The sequence below is a fragment of the Cucumis melo genome, chromosome 8, assembly GCF_025177605.1.
Source record: "Cucumis melo cultivar AY chromosome 8, USDA_Cmelo_AY_1.0, whole genome shotgun sequence".
NCBI classification, from domain to species: Eukaryota; Viridiplantae; Streptophyta; class Magnoliopsida; order Cucurbitales; family Cucurbitaceae; genus Cucumis; species Cucumis melo.
Window position 1 is genome coordinate 5,669,353 of NC_066864.1, and position 22,530 is coordinate 5,691,882.

The following is a 22,530-nucleotide window of genomic DNA, read 5'->3' on the forward strand; positions in this document are numbered from 1 at the left end:
TCAAGATACAAGGTGACAAATATATATATATATATATATATATATGTTATACATTCAAATTCTAAGGATAGAATGTTCCTCCAAAATGAGGTTTACTTTTAGGTTTTAGGTGTATATATATGTATCTATATATGTATATATAATTGAGTTGGGTCGGGTCAATCTACTCCTAACTTGCACAACCCTTCTCAACCTTTTTTTCTCCAATTTTCTAATCCAATCTAACCCAACATAAAATTTAACCCAACCCAAACCGTACGGGTAGTCCGGATTGGTTGCGTTACCGATTTTTTTTAACATCCTTATCGAAGATAATCTCAACATAATTATCATTTTTATTATTTATTTTTTAATACAATACTATGGTGGATCAAACCTCGAATCTTTTCTAAGTTTTTTTTTTTATGTTTCTTTTATATTTAATTAAAATTTTACTCAACATTTGAGATGAAATTATTTAGAATTTAGGGAAAAAAATGAAAACTTTTATCTCCGTGAGTTGTAATTTGCAAGGTTGCACCAAACAATTATGTCCAAGAAAAAAAAAAAGAAAAGAAAAAGAAAGAAACACATAGTTGTAAATTTTGTTCTTAGTGTTTGGATAGTGAAAGGTCAACTTCGTTTCTGTCACCCAAATAACACAAAGATATAAAAATAAAGAAAAAAAAAACATTTATCAATCAATGAAAATGATTGGGCATCTGATCACAAACCTCAGGGCATTCAAATTTTTGTATCCATTTTGGATCAATTAGGTCTCATATCAATTATATATGTCATCCAAATGTCCCTTTCAATTGCATGTGGAGAACAAAATTGCTCTCTCTTCATTTAAATGCCCCCATACTCCTCTCCCAAAACAACAATTCTTTTCATATCTTTAACTTTTTGGAATTAGCCTTCAAATGAAATCAGTTGAATGGTAATTAAAAACCGTTGGGGGTAGACGACGGCCAATTAAGTGATTTTTAATTGGAGTAGTTTAGCTCCACAAAACAAACAACAACGTCATGTGTCCATTATGTAATGTTATTTATATCCATTTTTTAGGAACAAAAAGATTCCCCCTTTTGACACTTACCGGTTTACCCGCTCTCCCTGTTTCTTTCTTTCACTACCCTCCTACCACTCTCCCCGTCCTCAGCTTCCCGGATTATCCGGTTGCCAACGTACACGTACGATCCACTTCTGTTCCTCATCGGCCATCGCATTCTTTCATTCATTCATTCTTTCTTTTCAGTTCCGTTTGTTATAATAATATCACAAGCCCTTTATCGTCATTTCACAATACATATATATATATATATATTTTTTCTTTTTGGGAAAAACAAAAGAAAAAGAAAAAGAAAGAAAAAAGAAAAAGAATTTTGTTCGCCTTTTTTACGTTTTCCTTCACTTCGTCTTCGTCTCGTCGTTACATCTGACCCTGTTTGTTGCAGTGTGGCTATGGCTTTCTCACCAGACTAAACAAAAAGAGAAAGAGAAAAGAGAAAGCTTCAAGAAACGCTATTATACAACCAAGCTTTGTACTTAACGACTGAGTCTGCCCTAGATTCTTCGTTTTTACATGGATAATCTCTCACATTCTCGTCTCCCTAACAGGGGCTCTACCTCGCTTTCTAAGAAAATCTGTAATGGTAGTAATGGTGGTGGTCCTTTTGTTGCTCAAACTATCTACGACGACGTTTATGGCGGTCCTCCTAAGTTTGGAGTCTCTGCTTTGTCTCCTCGTTTTGAAGACTACGGTGAGATTTTCGGCAGCTTTCACGCGCTACGTGCTTCCTCGATTCCCATTCTCGATCTTCCTGCTGTTAATGAATCTGAGGTTTTCTTCGACGCTCGGAGCTCTGCATTTGACTACGCGGAGGTTTTTGGCGGGTTTGATGGTTTGGATTTTGCGATTTCTTATGATGAATTGGTTGGGCCTTCTAAAGGCGTTGATGATGGCTCTTCCGACGAAGCTTGGTATGACTATGTTTATGTTCTGCCCGAGACTTGTTGAATTTTGTTGTTTTTGTTCGTTCATTTCTGTGGAATGTGTTGTAACTTGAAATTGAGCGTATCTTAATTGCATTTTGTTTCGTTTTCTTGTTTAGTTTGGTTTTGGGCATTGCTTATGGTTAACATTTTGGAATGTTTCCTATTTTTGGGTTCGGAATGTGGACAGTCGAAGGGTGAAGGTGATGGTATGTCGAGTCATGGCCAATAATGGTCATAGTGACAAGTAGCAAATAGGTAGTGGTATGGGTTTTCTAGTCGGAATAGTAAGAGAGTCTTGTATCTTGATAATTGATCTAATCATGTTCGAACTTAATGGTAGAATGCGGCTGTATTGTTTTTGTCATTTACAGGACTCCAGCAGGAACTGAATCCTTGTCAGACTGTTCGGATCATTCTGGAAATTCTCATTGTATGTCAAATGGAGACTCTAAACAGTCGTTTGAAGAGAGCACCGAGTTTTGCATATCGTATAACAAGGTTGACCGAGAAAGTAATGGAAATATATCAAATGGGAAGATACACGTTACCCAGTTGGAGATGCTTCCTGGATTCTCATATCTGGTTGATGAAGGAAATCCCTCGCCAAAGGCAACAGATGATGATCCGTCACTGCAGACCAATGATGATAACTATCTCAATATAGATTTTGATACAGGAAAGGTGAAGGGCAAACATCCAAGGAAAACTATGCCACCCCTAGTGGACAATAATGACTCTGGACCATTATTTGAGGATAACCCTATTTCTCAAAATGGATATGGTAGAGGTGTTTGTCGTTCTCGCGAGGATTTCATAACTGTATCTGAAATTAGCCTTAGAACTGAACCCTCGCAAGTGCCACCACCTGCTCGACCTCCTCCCAAGTTTGCTACCAAAAAGAGGGACTACGCTAGAAGGACTTTGAGTTGTGGGGAATCTGCTTCTGAATTAATTTCGGACAATGATACTCTTCCTTTATTTGATGTGGAGGTAGATGCTAGCTCATCTGCAGCGGCCTCTGCTGCAGCTATGAAAGAAGCAATGGAAAAAGCTCAAGCACAGTTACAAAATGCAAAAGATTTGTGGAAGAGGAAGAAGGAAGGGGTCCATGGAAGGATGAGACTGGACTCAAAAAATGATATGAGAGAAAAGGATGGGAAATCGTCGAAGATTCCAAATCGATTTAGGACTTTGGCCAATGAAAGTGGGCTGGGTGCTGGGGAAATTCATGGCCATGAGATGAGTTTGTCTGCCAGAGAGGAGAGGCAAAAGGATGTGAGGGCAACTGAAGTTTGTTCAGCACACTATGGAGGAGAGGAACTTTTAACAGATGCTGAAAAGACCCTACCAATTAGAAGTGGGGGTAAATTTTTTGTGTCCGAGAACCATGATTGCTGCAGCGAATGGAAAGACGCCACAGAGTTTTTTGAATTGGCAAGAGCAGATATATCCAGTAAGGAATTTGATTCGGTGAAAGATGATGCAATTTCTAACTTTGTGACTGCACAAATTGGAGTAGAGACCAACAATGCATGGGAGAACGATAAAGATCAAGACAAGAAAGCAAACACATTCCATACAGCTCACGTTCTGAATGAGGAAGTGAAGAATTTGGAGAATATGGTTCATGGAAAGGAGGAAGATAAGATCAAACTGAAGCCAAATATACACGAAACTAGGCAAAAAGAGCAGGTGAAATTAAAAATTCACCAAGGTGTTTGTGATCTTGAAGCAAATGATAGGAAATTTGGAGTTGCTCAAGGGTTTATGGAAATGAAAAAGCAAATGGGTTGTGCTAGCGATCTGGAGAAACGTGAAAAGCCTATGGAGTTTAGGCAATTGGACTGTGAGCTAAGGGTTGAGCAACCACCTGTTTCACCAAGGGATATTGAACAAGAAAAGAAAAAGGTTGTTGAAAGAAAGGAAAGTGGAAATAGTCTCAAGGAATCTCATATTATAGAAAACAATGCAAATAAAATGGAAGCCACTGTGAATGAGAAAAGAGGGATGTTCCCAGAGGCTTCTGAAAGGGAAAAGGTTGAGCAAAAAATGAGGATGTTCCTCGAGCAACCAGAAGATAAGAAAAGACTGAATTTGGTTCTTGAGGATGACAACTTTATGGGACAGATGGCTTGTAAAAGACAACTGGAAGGAGTTCATGAGATGGAAGATCATGGGGAAAAGGAAAAAGAGGCTGCCAAAGTTGGAGTCAGTGAGAGACCTGAGTTAGCTCATGTGATAGAAGATGACAACAAAAGGGCACAGGATTTTCAGTACAGAGAAGTATGTGAAAAAGGAGTCGATGATTCTTTCCAGGATTTGAACATTGAAGAGATGTCAAGAGATGTGGGTAGGTGTAAAGTGACTTCGATGCGGGTTAAAGATTCACAATCTAGTCCAGATCTCAACGGTACAAGTTTGGAGCATGATGGGTTAAAGAGATTGGATGATAGACACAAAGTAAATTCAACAATAGAATCTCAAGTGCATGATTTGGGAATATCTGCTGCTGCACTTCAAATGAAAGATGACAACGACCACTTACCCATTGAATTAGCATGTCCCAGAGGAATGTCTGAAGAATTCTCTATTGTAGATGAAAGTGGAGAGCGAAACACTACAGTTATAGTTAATGAAAATATTGAATTTAACAGAAATCCTTGTGTGCCAGGTGTGTGCCAGCCAGAGGTAGAACACCATAAAGTTCCAGTTGAAATGGAAGATGCAGATATACAACTATCTTTTGATGAATTGATTAAAAGAGCAGCCAAAGAAACGCAATTTCAATCCGAAATTGAACATACACAATCAGAACCAACTAACTCGGAAGACGGACTTTCATCTGAAAATTCAACAAGCATGGACGAGGGAGAGAACATAGACAAGATGGAAGATATGAAATCGTCACTTTCTCTGGATAGAAGTGATGAGAAGGCAGGCCAGGCAGATGTTTGCATTGAAGGGTTTGTAGGGACCAAGAAGTTTGTTACCGGAATGGGTTCTGTTCCTGAACATCCAGAAAGTAACTTGTTCTGTTGTATGGAAGATAAAGGGAAGTCCTCTGACAATGTTGAAGATAAGGGACAGAAAGTGCCAGTTCAGGGGGTCAATGCAAGGGCTGAGAAAGGAAGTGGATTGAAGTCAACGTGGCAAAATATTTCAGAAAGGACTCGGAAGAGTGGGGAATTCTCCTGTGAGGTCAATGCAAACCATGCCCCAGAAAGAAAGGAAAAGAATGTAAACCAGAACCATACATCTAAAGGAAAAGAGAGTGAGAGAGCAAGGAGTGAAGCAGAATGTGAGAATGACATTCTTCGAAAATTGGAAGAAGAGAGAGAAAGGGAGAGGGAGAGAGAGAAGGATAGAATGCCTATTGACAGGATTTCTCTTGAACCACGAGATAGAGTAGGTGCTGAAGCTCGTGAACGGGTAGAAAGGGCTGCTCTGGAGAGGATGACTGCCGAAGCCCGACAAAGAGCATTGGCTGACGCACGTGAAAGATTGGAAAAAGCATGTGCAGAGGCGAGAGAAAATTCATTGGCTGGGAAGGCAGCAGCTATGGAGGCAAGGGTAAAGGCAGAGCGTGCAGCTGTAGAGAGAGCAACTGCAGAGGCCAGGGAGCGAGCTGCAGAGAAAGCCAAGTTTGACAATACTTCTTTTGGGGCAAGAGAGAGAATGGAAAGATCTGTTTCTGACAAATTCTCTGCTTCTTCCAGAAATAATGAAATGAGACAGAAGACTTCATCCTCCGTAAGTATATAATGCCGTTTTTCTTTAATACTTGATATTTAGTGTGGAACATAATGTGAATTTTAAGATGGATGGTGGATGTCAGGGTCAGCCTAGCCTACAATCTCAGAGCTTTGGCTCGGCCACTGCTTCAAGATATGCCTACTACTCGGCTTATGATGGTATGGGATCAGCAATCAATATATGCATACGTATATCATGCCCCCTACCTATTTCTTTTTGCCTTTGATCATACTTCTTTCTGGTTCCTGAGCTATATGTTCTCTGCATGAAATTTTGTAATGCAGAGCGGTATGAGGGTGTTGATGGTGAATCACCTCAAAGGTGTAAAGCCAGATTAGAGAGGCATCAAAGAACAGCAGAACGTGCAGTATGATTCTGATCCATCGTTTTGGTTTATGATTGACTTTGTGTATACATTAGAAATGACTAACAACTTACTGTCTCTTCCAGGCAAAAGCTCTGGCAGAAAAAAATATGCGTGATCTTCTGGCACAAAGAGAGCAAGCTGAGAGAAATGTATTATTCTTTACAACATGAAGTTCTCAATTATTTTTTTAAAGATTTGTGACGTCATGAATCTGTGCTATTTTCAGAGATTAGCTGAGACATTGGATGCTGATGTTAGGAGATGGTCAAGTGGGAAGGAAGGGAACTTGCGTGCGTTGCTTTCTACATTGCAATATGTACGTTTATGTTTGAATTTTATCTATAAGGTTGTGTCCTATAATAACTCTGTCTTGCTAGGACTGAATCTTGTGGTGGATTTTCAAGGCATAATGTGGTGTCTATTACCGTTCTTTTCGTTTGTATAACTTTCTGTTGAATCATTACAAACTTCACTTGGCATCCTCTAGCTTTTGAAGTATGCTGCATTCTAGTTCCATGAATATATGTCAAGAATTTATTGAATTTAAGTTTGATGCACATAGTTGTAGAGGTTTCGGACCGATCCTTTATTTAAAATGAATAGGGTGAAGCGACCAAGCTTTAATCTCTGAACTTTTGGGCACAAGCACTCCTAAGGGTATATGGACTAATTTAGAAGTTTCTTGCAGATCCTTGGACCTGATAGCGGTTGGCAGCCAATCCACTTAACGGAAGTTATAACTGCCGTTGCTGTAAAGAAAGCTTACAGGAAAGCGACTCTGTGTGTTCATCCAGACAAATTGCAACAACGGGGTGCAAGTATTCAGCAAAAGTATATATGCGAGAAGGTCTTTGATCTACTAAAGGTGTGTTATTAACAAGTATATGCAACATTTATTAGAAGAAACAAATTGAGTGGCAGTTGCCACTTCTCTGCTTTTCTATTATTTTCTCGCAATGTTATTTTCTATTATTTTATCATTTGTTCTTCCTTCTCGTACTGATATCAACAATCCTAGAAGCAACTCGTGCTTCAGTTGCACTCTCCATTATTATTTGTTCACCTATGGACTAGCATTGTGGCGGTGTAAACTGCCTCTAATGTGCGTGTGTGTGTATTACATATATTTATATATATATTTTCTGAAAAAGAAACACTGCTTCTAATGATCTGGGTCGTCACTTTATGATTCTCAGGAAGCTTGGAACAAATTCAACTCAGAAGAGCGGTAGCCTGAGGTCAGAGTGTAACGAGAGATTTATAAATCTGCCACTTTTTGGCTACACCCTGTGTAACTTTAGTAGTGCCGGTAAGTGTAGACCTCATGCTCATCAAGCATGTATAGTTTTGAATTCCACTCTTAAAATCGAAATGGAATCACATTAAATTAATTGAAAGTGAATGAAATATAGAGTCATCTTGTTTGTACACTGTAACCTTCTTTGCTGTGTAATGTCTAAAAATGTTGACCTGAAGGAAGCTTCGAGGCAGAAAAATAAACTTACCAATAATTGGTTCGTTTTTTAAGTGAAAATGGCCAGTCTCTTGCTCAAATGCACATTTAAAAATGTGGAAATGAAGCACGTGCCCGGCTGTATCTTGTTGATTATAAAATAACTTAAAGAAAAGTCGAAGAAAGTGGTAGGTGAGCCCACCTTCCTAAAGCATGCACATAATTTGTTGTGTGTATAAGAAAGATTCCAAAAATATTATAATAATTAGGTTAAATCTTTATTTCTTGAGGGTAGTTGGGAAAAGCAGGATAAAGTCAATCTGTTGGAACGTATGTCGAGCTTGCATAACATTTGGCAAGCCAATATTGACCATTTGAAACCCATAAATCTACAACCTATTCTCCACAAATCTCTCACAAGCAACCCTCTTCACTTTCCCTTCTCCATTATTGAGCAAGAGCCATTCCCGTCCTCTTGCTAAAACTTGCTTGTGCTCTTAACTTTACTTGTTAACAATGTTGAGAGCTTTGAGTACCAGGAGATGCCCTCACAGGTACAAGTTCCTCGCGGAGGATCCTACCATTAGCTTGTTGGAAGGAAAGCTGAGGAGGGCAACCAGTTTGCCAACCATAGTACTTGGTTCTGGATCGAGGAAATCGGCCTTTGACATTACAGTCCCCGAGTTTGCTCAAGCAAAACAGAAGCAGTCAAAGAGAGCTAACAAAGGAGGACACCCTATTTTCAGTTTCTTTGATTTTCGCCGCAAGAGGAAGTCGACAGCCAGGCCTGAATTTGCAAGGTATCTAGAGTATTTGAAGGAAGGAGGACTATGGGATTTGAAAGCAAATGCTCCTGTCATCTACTTTAAATGATTTAATTCATATTTGTTTGTTCTTCTTCCACTTATATACATGTCAATGGAAAGATATTTGGTTTTAAGTTGTAAAAGGAAGATTGAAATTATCAGCAATCTTCTATCCGAATTCTTCCACCCCTTAGAATATATTACAAAGCTTTGAGGTTAAAGATCGAGTTGCCTCTGATCTTACCCTTATAAATAAAAATGATTTGTTTCTTGACCTTGGCTCATAATATTCACCGTCACTTGTATGTAATGTACTGTTAAAAGCTTAAAACTGTTAATTATGAGTTAATTTAAGCATATAGTTAATCGGATAGACTAAGTGATTTAGTACTATCAAAGATTAGTGATTCGATCCCTCGCATTATAATAGTTGAACCAAAACATCTTGCTGCTGCTGTATCTTCTAAAACATAGATGTGATGAGGACAATAATTAATTTTAGGAAATTAGGTGGGGATGAAGAAGTATAATTCTTCATCATCTTGTATAGTCGCTTTTGCTATCACATCAAATCTTCTACTTTATTCGAGATATCATCCCAATTTATGAGAACTTAAACAGGGGAAGAAATTAAATCTAAGAAAAGGTGGAAGAAGAATTGAATATTAATATATTTGTTGTAACAAACAGTATAGAAACAACCACAAACTTTTTGAGGCTGCAAATTTGCTCACAAAGTTTTGGAACAGTCATTTTCAGACGAGCAATCCCAAATCTAAAGGCTACAATAGGAAGGAGTCTAAAAAGACAACCACATGAAACATGGAGAAACAATAACCTGAAAAGAGACAATGGTGCCCTCTCAATTGAAAATCGAAAAAGGAAACTATATTTGGTTATTAGCCATTAGCCTCTTTCAAATACATATTTAGAATTTCACCCAAAATTGAAGTGTTTAATGTTAAGAACCATACTATAGAATTTTAGGAAAATAACAAGCCTAAATTTCAAATATACAAAATTAAAAACAAAAATAATTACTCAATTTCTATCCTATTAATGCATTTAGTGAGAAATAACAAATACCTCTTGCTAAGTTGTAACCAAAATTTAATGGGCATTAGGAATTTTACTGATTTTGACTTAAATGAGAAATTTCATGTGAATTTCGATTAAACTAACAAAATTTTATATTGTAGAATAAAAAAATTATATAGATAAGTTTCTCATTTTGAAAAAAAAAACTTTATCACGTCTATATTTATTTTTAACCTTATAATTTAAATGAAACCTTTTTCACTAAACATTCGTATCATTTCACCTCAAACATTGAATGGATATGATTTTAATTACTTTTACCATCTAAAACTTACACAATGTTGACATCATTTCGTCTAAAAGATATTTATAAATTTTATATTATGTTTAGTTAATTTTATATTTCTTTTTAAGACTTCTATCCACAAATCTACATTTATACGTATGTTTATAATAAAAATCAACATATCGTCTTACTTCATAAAGAATAATAATTAAAAATAATCGATCATAGTCTAAATAAGATGCAATAAAATATTCATTAATCAATTATAACAATTTCCATCTATTTCTAAAAGTTTTTGTACGACATTTTTATAAAATTGAATCAAGACCGTTGAAATATCTATCTAAGCTTGAACAGGATGGGTAATAGAAAACTAAAATAGAAGAATAAAAAAAGTGAAGGAGTAACATCATGTGTTAATATTGAATGCACGAGAAGACAAATTTGGGTACTTATTAAAGGGTCAAAGGAGTAGTGTTCCCATTTAAAAGCTCCTCGCCACAGCCCAGAGGGGTAAAAGAAACAAATGCCTAAGAAGTGGGAATTTCCAAGCACTGTCCTTTTGCTATGTAGACATCGATATTGTAAATAAATAGAAAAGAAGAAGAAAGTCCCGCCGTTTAATTTTGAATTTTAACGGCGCACCCATTTCGCTCTCTTTCTCTAAAAGGTAAGAAGACGTTCTCAACCCAAAATCAATTATCAAATGCCAACTTTGACCACACCTCACCTACCCTCTTTTCTAATTTCATATTTCAACTTTCTTTTTATTCTATTTTTAATAACATATTTATAATTTGAAAAGAACCAGGAATTTCACTTTTTTTTTTTTTTTTTTTTTTTAAGAATATCAACTTTCACACAAAATGGTATCACTCAAGAACAAGAACGAATTTATTAAAAGGTCAACAAGGTACGTGTTCATTTACATTGTCGATTTTTGTATTTTAATATTAATTTTAAAGTTTCAATAAAATATGATTGTAGTGTATGTTTGTGTCCCCACTCTTACAACTATGAGAATTGTGGGTTTAAATCCTATATTTGCAATTTTTAATATTCGTTACGGATATCGCTTTTTTTAATCTAAGTGGGTTTATTTATAAATATGTTCTAATGTTTTGTGTGGATATTAATTTTGTAGAGAACTTATAATTTTATCGGTTAAATCTATAAATTTTTAAGTTCAAATAAATATGTAAAAAGATAACTTAACCCATTAATCTATAATCTAAGAAAATGTTTTTACCTTGTTAGCTTATTTATAGTATATAGCTTTAAATATTCTATCAACTCCAACACGTGGAACTAGAGATGTTCACTCGCCGTGATATCACGGCCCTGTCCCTCTCCCCTTGTACCATTTCCCATCCCCACCAAATTTTTTGTGGGCAACAGGGCGGGGATTTTGCGGAGGTCGAATTCCCTTGGGAGAAATATTTTCTATTTTTTTAGTTTAATCTTATTTTTTCGCTTGACATGTATATACATTTCAAATGTTGTTTTATTTTTTATAGAATATTATCGATTTTCTTATTTAAAACAATTCAAAATATCAAAATCTCTTTGTTGATAAAAATAAAAATTCAACTAGTAAAGAATATATTTAAAAATATATTCATAAAATTCAAAAATCCATAAAAAAAAAATATCAAAGATCAATGTATAAGTATTCTAACAAAGTCTCCAATTACATCATAATTTTTAAGACACAACAACATATTTTTTCAAAGAAAAGTTTACAAATTACAAATCAAGGCACAATGTATACATATATTTCTTAAGAAAAAATCACATAAAAATTAAATTAGGGGAAAAAATAAAGAGAATGAATAGATAAAAAAATGGAAAGAAAAATATCAAAATAGTTTTTTTTTAACTCTTTTACATATTTAATAATAAGTAAATAAATAAATAAATAAATATATATATATATATATATATATATATATATATATATATATACATTAATTATATTTACGTTTGGGACAGGGTCGGGGATCGAGGTCGGGGAATGTATTCCCAGTCCCCGCCCCATGTTGCCCATGAGAATTTTTTTTTTCCCACTAGCTTCCCCATTCCTCGATTTGGGATTTCCCACCTCATTTGGAACGACGCCGGTTAAATAGACATCTCTACCTAGAACACTTAAATTATAAGAATTTAAATCCAATTTTTGTAAATACCACTAAAATTGAAGTGGAAGAAAAAACTTTACCAACTATAATATATGAATGGTGTATTTGAATTAAAAAAACAATCTAAAATTTTTTTGGTAACTTTTCAAAATGCATTTCAAAAAAATGAGATTTAAAAATAATTCATTTTAAAAAAAATAAAATTACGTATATACTCATACAAATATCTAACCTAACATGGAAGTATTTAAAATTTAAACTCATTTAAAATAAAATGTATTATCGAAAAAACATTTTTTTTCTATAAATAATCCAAATGTATTCGAAGCCATTTCGAAACCCTAACTCGTTTTTCTCCTCAAAAAATTTTCAAATTTGATTATAACTTATTTTTCATCTACCATTTTTCCCAATTCTTATACCAAAACTTAATTATTTTTGTCTGAATCTTAATCAATTTTGTAAACAATTTGTTGGGAGATTTGGTTGATCTCGATGGGATAAAGTCCAAAATTATGATGGGATGAACCGAGATCCATATACCTTTTTAAAAAACATCGATTATCTACGTAGTTTACCAATTTTTTTTTTAATTTTAAAAGTTTGAAAAGATAAAAAAAAAAGCTAAAAATTTGAAAATATAAAAAAATTGTAAAATCTTGATTTAATGTTTAAGAAGATGCACCAAAAAACCCAAAACAACGAAAACAATCAATTTGAAATTTTTTAATATTTTACTATTCATCTCCTCTGAGATCGATTGAAAAAAATTATCGATCTCGTTCAATATAGACGGAGAAAAATGTTTTTGATTTTTCAAGAAGAACTTTCTTATCTATTAATCATCGTTTCTTTATCTATTAAACACAAATTCTAATAAGTTTCAAACTAGTGATACAATAGTTTATTATTAATAAACTGTATTTTTTCTATATTTATAAGTAATTTAAACAGTTTTGTCAACAGAAAAAAAAAGTTTTTTCTCAAAATCTATAGCATAATTGGAAAAATTAAGGAATAGCAGAAATTGAGGAATAAAAATGAATTAATTCTATTAGAAAAGAAAAGAAAAAAAAAAAGAATTTATGGAAAGGGAAAGGAGGAAAGAAAGATCAAAATCCACAAACAGAGAGCTGCTAGTGACCCAACACATCACCAAATTTAGAGCACTTTAACAAGGCACACTTTTCAAAGGAAGAAGAAGACCCCTAAAACGACATCGTATTGCATGGTTCAAATAAAATATCTATATCAGTGTAGTAGAAGTAGTAGCAGTAGGCCCTACGGTGTCGTTTAGACGACACGTTGGGAAAAAGGAAAAGAGAAAAGGGTAATGCGAAAACTCTAAAACATTCTCGCGTGGAGCGATGTTTCCAAAGAGTAGGGAAGGGTAATTACGGCATTTCAACGCCATAAAGGGCAAATTAGAGATAAAAAAGAAATTTGTTCGATTTAAAAAGAAGAGAGAGAGAGAAGGAAACCAAAAAAAAAAAGAAGAAGAAAAAAGGGTTTCAAATATTTGCGGAGAAGGTGACTGCGTGTGAGACAAGGCGAAGAGGAAGAGGCGGTCGTTGCAACCCTCAAAAAAAAAAAAAAAAAAAAAAAAAACTTGGAGAGGGGAATTTCAATTTCTCTCTTTCTCTCTCTTCAAACACCTTCCCATTTATCTTCATCCTCTTTTTATGAAGGACGGGGAAGAGTCTACACAAATGGAATCCATACTCTGAAATGGGACTTTCTCTCTTCTCTATCAGCTTATCGTCGACTCCTCCCCGATCCTCTGCTTTCCTTCTTCCCTCTTCCGCCTAGGGTTTTTCACGCCTCCTCCTTCTTTTTTTGAGGTATGTTCTGTTCTGGGTTGTTGTTTTTGTTTCAATCTCAGGGATTTTGTTCGATTTATGGAGAATCTTGATTTGGGAATTTTTTTTTTTGGGGTTTGAGGGGTTGGGTGTGCGCGCCATCTGAAAATCCTTGATGGGTTTTATTGGGATTTTTTTTTTCTTCTTTTAATTTGAAGTTTTTATACAATTTCTTTTGGGGGGTTTCTTTCTTTTGAAACCTTCTCATCTTTGGTTGGAGGTTGAGCTTTGTGATTTTTTCCGGATTTATTGGGTTCGATTTTCTTTTTCCCGTTTAGATTTGGTTTTGCTGTGATTACTTTGTGTAATAAGTAGTTATGAAGATGTTCTTTATATCTGATTAGCTTGCGATTTTCTATTTGAATTCTTTTAATTTCAAGGTTTTGGTTTTTTTTTTCATTTTTTTTAAAAAAGATTTGGCTGAATAGGACCTCTGTGGGCTGTGTTTACTTTAGCCTTTTTTTTTTTTTTTTTTTTTTAAATTTTATTTTTATATATATTGATTTTAAAATAGTGTAATTTGATTGATGTTTTGGCATCACTTTATCAATATTTTTTAAAATTTGGCTGAACGGGATGAGGTGTGTTTACTCTAGCAATATTTTTGTTAAAAATTAGTGCAAGCCGATTGAGGTTTTGGCATTACTTGAGCAATGGTTTGTACTTTGTTTTTTAAAATTTGGCTGAATGGGACTATTATGGGATGTGATTACTGTAGTAATGTTGTGTTTTAAATTAGTGCAATTCGATTGAGGTCTTGGCATTATGTATACTAACTGGTTTTGGTGCATCTTCGAATGCAGTATCATGCCGACATTCACTACAATTGCATTGGACAGGTTGTTAGAACCTGGAACTACGAAATCTATTGATAAGTCCCTTCCTAAACCTAAGCCTGCTTTGACCTTTAACCGTGCTCCAAGCACGAAGTTGGAGAGGAGGAATAGCGCATCAGTTGCTGACAGAAAAGTTCAGCGGCCTCAAATAAAGCCAGCACTCTATACCACCCCAGAGGCAACTCCTCTTCCGGATTCACCATCTTCCTTCCCTCCTTCCCCTTATATTGTAAATCACAAGCGGCGTGGGCCTCGTCTCTTGAAGAGTTTCTCTGAGGATGATGTCTCTCATAAAAAGATGAATGATAAGGATGTAGGAAATGGGAGCGTGGAGCGTTCTGATGGAAATGATGTAAAATTGACTGAGGGTGCTTCTGTCACTGTTACCACACCTATTCCAGACAAACATGGAGACAGAAATGGTCTAGATTGTGCTAGTAGTAGTAATATTGGTGAAAATGGGTGTGTTGATGGTGATCATGGTGCTACAGCCGTTCAACTTGTAAGCAGTCACAACAATCATGAAAGCAGTATACTGACAAGTAGTGGTATTGCTCAGGAAAAGGATTCATTGAAGGTTGTGTCAAATTCAGAAAGTACTGGAGATAATGAAGACTTCTTTGATCCACATGATTCTTTGAGTGTTGCAAGTAACACGGATGGAGAGGATAATGGTTTTGAACGTTCAGCTAAGTTTGGTACTCCTATGGGTGAATTTTATGATGCTTGGGAAGGTAAGTATGGGTCTTTGAATAAAAAATATTTTTCTGGCATATATTTCTTGATCCCAATAGTTTATTCTACAGATTGCTCTGGCCTCTAATTAGGCAATTCACTGCTTGCTAGTTGGTACTTCATTTGTCATTGTTCAAAAATTGTTTTGGACTTTTGTAGTGCAATAGATTTTCTTTTATCATTTTTCGTTTTTTAATGTTCTAGAATCTAGTGTAACTGGATCAGTCGTTGTATATAAGTCATTGTGGTTAAGTTGGACTGATGGATATGCTATGATGAAATACGGAGGTCATGCTAGATGAAATATTGGGTATGAGATGAAATGTCGATTTCTTTTCAATATATGGTTGCCTTGAACTACTTGCATAAATTATGATTGCTAGCTTGAATTCAACTTCAACACTAATGTCCTAGTTCGTTTCTGTAGAGCTTTCCTCTGAAGGGGTGCCACAACCATCCATTTCTGATATTGAACCCGATCAACGTGAAATGAGACTATTGATGGAAATAGAGAAACGAAAGCAGGCCGAGGAAGCACTGAATAAATTGCAGTGCCAGTGGCAGAGGCTCAGAGAACAGCTATTGCTTGTAGGATTGACCCTTCCTTCAGATCCCACAGTAGCCACAGAAGGGAAGCAGTTAGATTCTGACCCTGCTGAAGAATTGTGCCAACAAGTTAATCTTGCCAGGTTCGTGTCAGAATCTATTGGGAAGGGTATAGCGAGGGCAGAGGTGGAGGCTGAGATGGAGGCACAGCTTGAAGTCAAGAATTTTGAGATCGCTCGATTGCTGGACCGGCTCCATTACTATGAGGCAGTGAATCATGAAATGTCCCAGAGGAATCAAGAAGCTGTAGGTAAGAAATCTGTAAACCTTGATTTATTTATTGATCGAAACAACTACTTCATTGAGAAAAAGTAAAAGAATACAAGGGCATTCAAAAACCAAGCCCACATAAAAAACCCCCTAAAGAGAGTGTTTCCAACTAGGTAAGATATTGCCTAGAAAGTAACTATAAAACATAAACTAAAACCCAAAGTGAAACGTGATACCTCACTAAAGATTAAACCTTGCTAGTGTTCCTCTCTGCACCCTAAGCACTCTATGGTTGCTTGCCCATACATCGAACCAAATAAAAGACACCTTCTTTTCCTTCGGAAGGAGCATAATATCTCGATTGATATTTGTAATTTCAATCACTCAATGTTGGTGCCTTAACCTCCCCCTTTTTTATTTTTGCTTTATCTTTTTAAGGGTGGTGGCTGTTGAGGGGTTCGTTATATTGTGTGTTTAATGTCTTTATTTTTAATGACTTTTACTCTTTGTACCTTGGACTTGCTTACCCACTTGCCAAGTTGCCGCTGCATTGAACTTTTATCGAACTTCTTTCTAATATATATAGAGAAATAGTGAGTGATTAAGTTACTATAATGATTAGAATTTTGTGCATATAAATAAAGGCTTCCAATTAAGAGGCGCATGATAGAAACAATTATTAACTAGGAGGCGTGGTTTTTCTTTTCTAGTCATTCTTACATGCAAAGTTAGGGATGAAGGCCTGTAACGAAGGAATGATTATTAGTAGGAAGCGTGTTTTTTCATAGGATTATTCTTACATGCAAAGTAAGGGACGAAGACCTTGGCCAGTCGTTGGATTCCATTTAGTTGACATGGTCACATGTTCTATTTAAATAGTGTCCTTGATTAGTGATGCTTATATTATCAAAAGAAAGTTGTCCGTGGTTGACTTGATGTACTTCCAGAAACAATGCAAATGCAGTGAACAGATCAAAGAGTTACTGTTGTCTACTGTTGACAAATTTCTTATGACCATTCTGAATACTCCAGTATTAGTTTGAGGATTGATCCACCGGTAGTGATGTATGTTTCTCAGTTTGTTCCCTCTTATCACCTTGCAAGTTCAATTGAAATAATGGATCTTGAAGGAACGTAACAACAAAGTATTTTATGTAAATCTTCTACCGCTTCTACTTTTTTTCCATGGATATTAGTGCCCGTCTAATATGGGGTCCTTGTTGCAATTAGTTGTGGGTTGTCAAAAATGTGCAAGTTGCCTCAAGCTATATAATTTCATTGCCAGGAGCTCCACTGGGTGTAGGTCTAGATGTAGAACAGGATTCCTTTGGATCCATTGGTTCCTTTACATCCCATTGTCCTTCCATTTGGTCTTGATGCTTTTTCTTCTTTCATAAATTGTTCAGTGAAGCATTGAAAAAAGTATTCAAACGGTGGGGAATAAGATCTTTCCATGAATTATTCCTGGACCATGTGATCTATCTCTCTAACCTTCAGTTCTCTGTTCTAGTTATGCGTAGAATGTCTGTACTGCTGCCTAAGCTTTGTCTGTGTTTATTTGGTTGTCAGATTTGGCACGGCGCGAAAGGTTGAGAAGGAAAAGGAGGCAGAGATGGATCTGGGGTTCAGTTGCCACTGCAATCACACTTGGCACTGCAGTCTTAGCTTGGTCTTACCTTCCATCAGGAAAAGATTTGCCATCCAGCAACAATTCGAAGGCCGAGCATGACGATGTAACAGATTGATAACCGCTGACACAAGACTTAGCTTATGTACCGTGTTATAGAAAGGAAAAATAAAAGGAGCTATACAGTCAATCATACATGTGGTGTAATGTTGATATCAAATGTTGCGTTTGTCAGAAGTATTCTCATCCCCAAGGTATAGTTCTTATAAATTGTCGGCCCCTATAATTTAAAGGTGAAAGGGGTTGATTCTTGATATTCTTTTCTTATTTTTTCCAGATCTAACAGGGGTTATAACACCTGAAATTTTGGCAATGTCATGCAATGAATGATATACAGACTGTTTACTACTAACTGTAGTTGAAATATTTCTTTGAGCATCAAATATTTGAAGAGAGGGCTTGGAACTCTCTAATGAAGTCTTTCTGAATAATGCTCTTGTTAGAAGAAAATGAGAATAATATCTGAGCTTGATGGCTTGGTGTGGATGTATCAACTAAGCTTTTAATGTTTGCAGATTGATGCATTAAATGGGAGTTCTGTTCAGTTAATTGAAGGTTAAGAGAGTGATGTTTCCTAAAGTTGGGGACTGGCTTCATGCCTTTTTAGCATGTAAGTGGGTCTTTTTAGGTTCATCTTTCTTGAATTGACTTTTCAGTTTATTAAAAAATTCGAAACATGACAAGGCATAGATTTGATTCAATTGAACTTTTTCCGTTTAAGTTGATGAAAATAAAAGCTAATTTAAAAACAATTCAAACATTGCATTGGCATTGTGTAGGGTAAGGATAATTGGTAAAATTTGATGGGAGTTTGTGTAATATACTATAAATGATAATTCACCTGTTACTGCTATGTAATAAGTAAATTATTTCATAGCAGTAATAAGATGGTTTGTATATTTTCTAATTATAACGAAGACAGCAAAAAGATGGTTTGAGAAATAGCTGAACTTATTAAGCTCTGCAATCAGGTAATGGATTTCATCAAAACTTTCTTTTCAGCAAATCTTTAAAATGTTTGTTTTATGAAAGACTTCAAAATACTTATAGATATCAGTTTCAAATCTCTACTAAATTCTTATATGTAATAGAATAATAGTAAAGCTTTGTAACTTCGGATAAATACTACGTGCCTCTCACCTTTTTCTCATATATTCCCCTGTACCAATTCACGGAATAGGATTCGCCTTCGAGATGCTTCCTCAGTGAAGTGATTAATCGGTTTCAAATTAACACATTTTCTATACTTTAAAAAATTAAATAAATCACATTTTGGTGATTCTGAAGTGATGAGAACCATGTTCGTTACTTTAAAACTACATAAGCTTTTAAACACAATTTTATCAAGTTTATTATAGAATTTGAAGGATTGAAGATTTCGAGTAATTTGAGATTGGATGAAAGTGGTTTTTGCTGTCATTTATGTCAGGGCTGAACTAGGCCTAAGCCCATTAAAAGTGGTTAGTTAGAGAGACGAAGCCCGAGAGAAGAAAGTAGGTAAGAGAAAGATAAGGATATGGTTGGAATGGTGGGGAAGAATAAAGAGTGGAGACTGTACTGTGAACAATTAAAACCATCACGCTTGTCTCCTTCCGTAGATTGCGCCAAAGATTTTCCCATTTAAAGACTAATCTTTCTCCATTTTCAACCTTCAAACCCCCATAACGCCTTTTCAGTAGTAAAGTTTCAATATTCAGATCAAAATTTCACGAAGTGGGTAACTTTCAATCTTCCCAAACCCAATTGAAATAATGAGCTATAATAACAAATAATGTAAAACAGTGACCAAGGGTGAAAAAATCTTTATGGAGGGCAATGGAATAATGATGGCCGTGTTGAGGACGCTGGGAAACTGTGGGTCAGCCCATTTTTCAGAAATCTCCAAAGTGTTTGCGTCAATTGCTGTGTCCACCAAACAAGATCTGCATCTAATGAGATTTAACCTTGCTTCCATTCTTGTACTATCTTCTCTACCAAATTTTTTGTCGGTAGGAGGGTTAGAGTTTGATTACAACCCGATTCAGGTATAAATTGGCCTACATTGTCCAAATTGGAAGTTCAAATATGCTAATGCCTGCAATCAATGCATAATCATAGATTGAAAAGTGTAACAGTCAAATTTCAATGAAAATAAGACAATATAGCTTCTTCCACTTTAGATTTCTTAACGCCTGCAATTTCCCATCTTTGGGCTCTTTTCCTTTTCTTTTTTCTCTTTTTGTGGGGCTCATCAAAAAGTAATCTTGCTATGTAGTTAAAAGAATAGAGAGGGTGAGGAATGATACCATCTTCACTCCACCGGTGACTCTAGTTTTTTAGTTGTCTTTATATTGCTTTTCTAGCGGTTGATAAGAAGACAAATTCTCAGCCTCTAATAAAGCTAACTGCTCAAACATCTCTCTCTTCATTTATGCTCAGAAAGTAACCAAAGCTCTTCCATTCCCATTGGTAGCACAGGAAGAACAGATATGAAGCTTTGGGTTTTGGTTCTGTTGCTGGCCATTTTCATCCATGGGGTTGCAGGAGGAGATGGTTTTGTCAGAACTGGAAGAACTCGTTTTCTGTTGAATGGAAGTCCTTACTATGCAAATGGCTTCAATGCCTACTGGTTGATGTATGTTGCTTCCGATCCATCTCAGAGGTCGAAGGTCTCTTCTGTGTTTCGTGAAGCCTCAAGCCATGGCCTTACGGTTGCAAGAACTTGGGCTTTCAGTGATGGTGGATATAGACCTCTTCAATATTCCCCTGGAAATTACAATGAACAAATGTTTCAGGTATCTTTCAGGATTCAGGCGACCTATTTTCTGTCTGCTATTTATTATGTTTACTTTATTCAACTTTCTCTTTCACAGGGCATGGACTTTGTTGTAGCTGAGGCCAGAAGGTTTGGAATCAAGCTGATATTGAGCTTAGTTAACAACTACGAAAACTTTGGAGGGAAAAAGCAGTATGTAAATTGGGCAAGAAGTAAGGGGCAGTACCCAAATTCTGATGATGATTTTTTCAGAAACCAAGTAGTGAAGGAATTCTACAAAAATCATATCAGAGTAAGATAAATTGCCAGTTTCTTTTCCTGTTCTTTCGGTTCTTTATAGAAGGAAAGAAGTAAAGGAGTCAGGGACCCTGAAATTTATGTCTGGCAATGCCGATTCTAAGTCTCATTTCATGTTTCTTCAGACCGTTCTTAACAGATACAACAGCTTCACCAAAATTCATTACAAGGATGATCCAACAATAATGGCTTGGGAGCTTATGAATGAGCCTAGATGCACATCAGACCCATCCGGAAGGACAATCCAGGTGAGTTGTAGCTTTCCCCTTAACGGATCTGAGATGTAGCCAATGCATTTATTGTATCAGAAAAAGGTTCCTTGAAGCTCAATTGCTGTCGTTATCCAGGAATTAGTATGCTCTATCCATCAAAAGGACAAGTGTCTTATGTTTTAATAGTTCATGTAATGAAATCTTTAAAGCTTACACTGTTTTTTTAAATATAGGCTTGGATTATGGAAATGGCTTCCTTCGTGAAGTCCATTGATAGAAACCACTTGCTGGAAGCTGGTTTAGAAGGATTCTATGGACACTCATCACCACAGAGAATGAGACTCAACCCAGGTTTCAACATTGGTACAGACTTCATAGCAAACAACAGGATCCCTGGCATTGATTTTGCAACTCTTCATTCCTACCCTGATCAATGGTGAGTAAATCGCTCGTCTACTACATAGCAACAAAATCTTGAATGTTATATGGCGTTTCCATTAGATGGGTTTAACCTATCTGATTCACTATAAAAGAGATTAAGAGCTAAACCAATCTAAGAGGGTTCTAAGAAAATTTCTGGATTCAAATTCATAGGTTATCAAGCTCAAATGATCAATACCAGCTTTCCTTCTTAAACAATTGGATATCAACACACATACAAGATGCAGAGTCCATTCTACGCAAACCAATCCTGCTCACAGAATTTGGAAAATCATGGAAAGTTCCAGGTTACAGCACAAACGAAAGAGACCTTCTATTCAACACAGTATACTACAAAATATACGCATCGGCGAGAAGGGGAGGGGCCGCCGCTGGAGGCCTATTCTGGCAGCTACTGACGGAAGGAATGGATTCTTTTCGCGATGGGTACGAAATAATTCTGAGCCAAAACCCTTCAACGGCGAACGTGATTACTCAACAATCTCGAAGACTGTATCAAATCAGAAGGATTTTTGCTAGAATGCGAAATATCGAGAGGTGGAAGAGGGCAAGGGCGGCAAGGGGGAAACGAATAGGAAATTGAGAAGAGAAAAGAACTTACCTGCAAAATGGAGAATCTGGGGTTGTGTTTTAATGGCGGATGAAGAGGTTTGGGGAAGGGTTTCTGTCTTTGAGATGAATCATTCTTTCGTCCAGGAAGAAAGCTGAAACTTTTTTTGTGGTTTTTGATTTGGGGTTTGCAAGTTCTTATAGATATAAGTATAAATCATATAATAGAAAGAAACTGAAAGTAGGATCAAAGGAAATGAGTTTGATGGAGTTGGGTATGAATGGCTACTTGACTCCAAATTTCATATACACAATTTCGTTTGCTGGTTTGTGATTTCGTGTTTTGAGTACTGTAACTTGAAATCTAAGAAGTGTTTTTCCTATGAATGCTCTAATGCATTGTTATTAATTATGCTCTCTCTTAAGATATGATGTATGAATTTGAAAACTAGATGCATAAATCTCTTTTCTTCTGTATAAAACAAATACCTCTTATCCAACCCAAAGGGTAAAACAGAGAAG

At 35.9% G+C, this 22,530-nt stretch overlaps 4 protein-coding genes and 1 long non-coding RNA gene across 14 annotated transcripts; 4 read left to right on the plus strand and 1 right to left on the minus strand.

The window, feature by feature from the left end:
* Positions 1-1,322: 1,322 nt before the first annotated feature.
* On the plus strand, positions 1,323-8,633 carry LOC103485062 (auxilin-like protein 1). Of its 7 annotated transcripts, none has more exons than XR_007823150.1 (9): positions 1,323-1,965; positions 2,352-5,730; positions 5,798-5,921; positions 6,018-6,100; positions 6,184-6,249; positions 6,327-6,416; positions 6,789-6,965; positions 7,297-7,409; positions 8,108-8,633. XR_007823150.1 is itself a non-coding variant. In XM_008442517.3 (8 exons), the coding sequence occupies exons 1-8, from the start codon at positions 1,568-1,570 to the stop codon at positions 7,330-7,332; spliced, it is 4,353 nt and encodes a 1,450-aa protein (XP_008440739.2). In that variant the 5' UTR covers positions 1,323-1,567; the 3' UTR covers positions 7,333-8,633. The 7 variants fall into 7 exon arrangements, 4 of the variants coding, with proteins under 4 accessions (XP_008440739.2, XP_008440741.2, XP_008440740.2 ...); XR_007823151.1 differs by having other exon boundaries at positions 1,324-1,965; positions 5,798-5,891; XR_007823152.1 differs by having other exon boundaries at positions 1,324-1,965; positions 5,816-5,891.
* Positions 8,070-8,633, plus strand: LOC103485064 (uncharacterized). The gene has a single exon (XM_008442521.3). It carries the CDS (start codon positions 8,070-8,072, stop codon positions 8,424-8,426), a length of 357 nt encoding a protein of 118 aa, XP_008440743.1. The 3' UTR covers positions 8,427-8,633.
* Positions 8,634-13,287: 4,654 nt separating this feature from the next.
* LOC103485065 (uncharacterized) lies at positions 13,288-18,106 on the plus strand. 2 transcript variants are annotated; one of them, XR_007823153.1, is made up of 5 exons: positions 13,293-13,662; positions 14,484-15,250; positions 15,679-16,107; positions 17,637-17,948; positions 18,032-18,106. XR_007823153.1 is itself a non-coding variant. In XM_008442522.3 (4 exons), the coding sequence occupies exons 2-4, from the start codon at positions 14,488-14,490 to the stop codon at positions 17,810-17,812; spliced, it is 1,368 nt and encodes a 455-aa protein (XP_008440744.2). In that variant the 5' UTR covers positions 13,288-13,662; positions 14,484-14,487; the 3' UTR covers positions 17,813-18,106. The 2 variants fall into 2 exon arrangements, 1 of the variants encoding a protein (XP_008440744.2); XM_008442522.3 differs by having other exon boundaries at positions 13,288-13,662; positions 17,637-18,106.
* On the plus strand, positions 17,916-22,420 carry LOC103485066 (mannan endo-1,4-beta-mannosidase 7). 3 transcript variants are annotated; one of them, XM_051088899.1, is made up of 6 exons: positions 17,916-17,948; positions 18,270-18,364; positions 20,212-20,801; positions 20,932-21,054; positions 21,252-21,454; positions 21,613-22,420. In XM_051088899.1, the coding sequence occupies exons 3-6, from the start codon at positions 20,223-20,225 to the stop codon at positions 22,040-22,042; spliced, it is 1,335 nt and encodes a 444-aa protein (XP_050944856.1). In that variant the 5' UTR covers positions 17,916-17,948; positions 18,270-18,364; positions 20,212-20,222; the 3' UTR covers positions 22,043-22,420. The 3 variants fall into 3 exon arrangements, with proteins under 3 accessions (XP_050944856.1, XP_050944857.1, XP_008440745.2); XM_051088900.1 differs by lacking the exons at positions 17,916-17,948; positions 18,270-18,364 and adding an exon at positions 19,091-19,778; XM_008442523.3 differs by lacking the exons at positions 17,916-17,948; positions 18,270-18,364 and having other exon boundaries at positions 20,223-20,528; positions 20,607-20,801.
* Positions 19,243-20,189, minus strand: LOC103485067 (uncharacterized). The gene is made up of 2 exons (XR_536817.3): positions 20,040-20,189; positions 19,243-19,828 (listed from the first exon to the last, which is right to left on the minus strand). It is a non-coding gene; the product is annotated as an uncharacterized LOC103485067 (long non-coding RNA).
* Positions 22,421-22,530: the final 110 nt, after the last annotated feature.

What these genes read in the sequence shown, in the direction of transcription:
- LOC103485062 (XM_008442517.3), top strand. Translation starts at nt 1,568, where the DNA reads ATGGATAATCTCTCACATTCTCGTCTCCCTAACAGGGGCTCTACCTCG. An exon ending in AAAGAACAGCAGAACGTGCA is followed by an intron (nt 6,101 to 6,183) that starts GTATGATTCTGA and finishes TGTCTCTTCCAG; the next exon opens with GCAAAAGCTCTGGCAGAAAA. An exon ending in GAGAGCAAGCTGAGAGAAAT is followed by an intron (nt 6,250 to 6,326) that starts GTATTATTCTTT and finishes TGCTATTTTCAG; the next exon opens with AGATTAGCTGAGACATTGGA.
- LOC103485064 (XM_008442521.3), top strand. Translation starts at nt 8,070, where the DNA reads ATGTTGAGAGCTTTGAGTACCAGGAGATGCCCTCACAGGTACAAGTTC.
- LOC103485065 (XM_008442522.3), top strand. Translation starts at nt 14,488, where the DNA reads ATGCCGACATTCACTACAATTGCATTGGACAGGTTGTTAGAACCTGGA. An exon ending in ATTTTATGATGCTTGGGAAG is followed by an intron (nt 15,251 to 15,678) that starts GTAAGTATGGGT and finishes TCGTTTCTGTAG; the next exon opens with AGCTTTCCTCTGAAGGGGTG. An exon ending in GAGGAATCAAGAAGCTGTAG is followed by an intron (nt 16,108 to 17,636) that starts GTAAGAAATCTG and finishes TTTGGTTGTCAG; the next exon opens with ATTTGGCACGGCGCGAAAGG.
- LOC103485066 (XM_051088899.1), top strand. Translation starts at nt 20,223, where the DNA reads ATGAAGCTTTGGGTTTTGGTTCTGTTGCTGGCCATTTTCATCCATGGG. An exon ending in TCTACAAAAATCATATCAGA is followed by an intron (nt 20,802 to 20,931) that starts GTAAGATAAATT and finishes ATGTTTCTTCAG; the next exon opens with ACCGTTCTTAACAGATACAA. An exon ending in CATTCCTACCCTGATCAATG is followed by an intron (nt 21,455 to 21,612) that starts GTGAGTAAATCG and finishes TCAAATTCATAG; the next exon opens with GTTATCAAGCTCAAATGATC.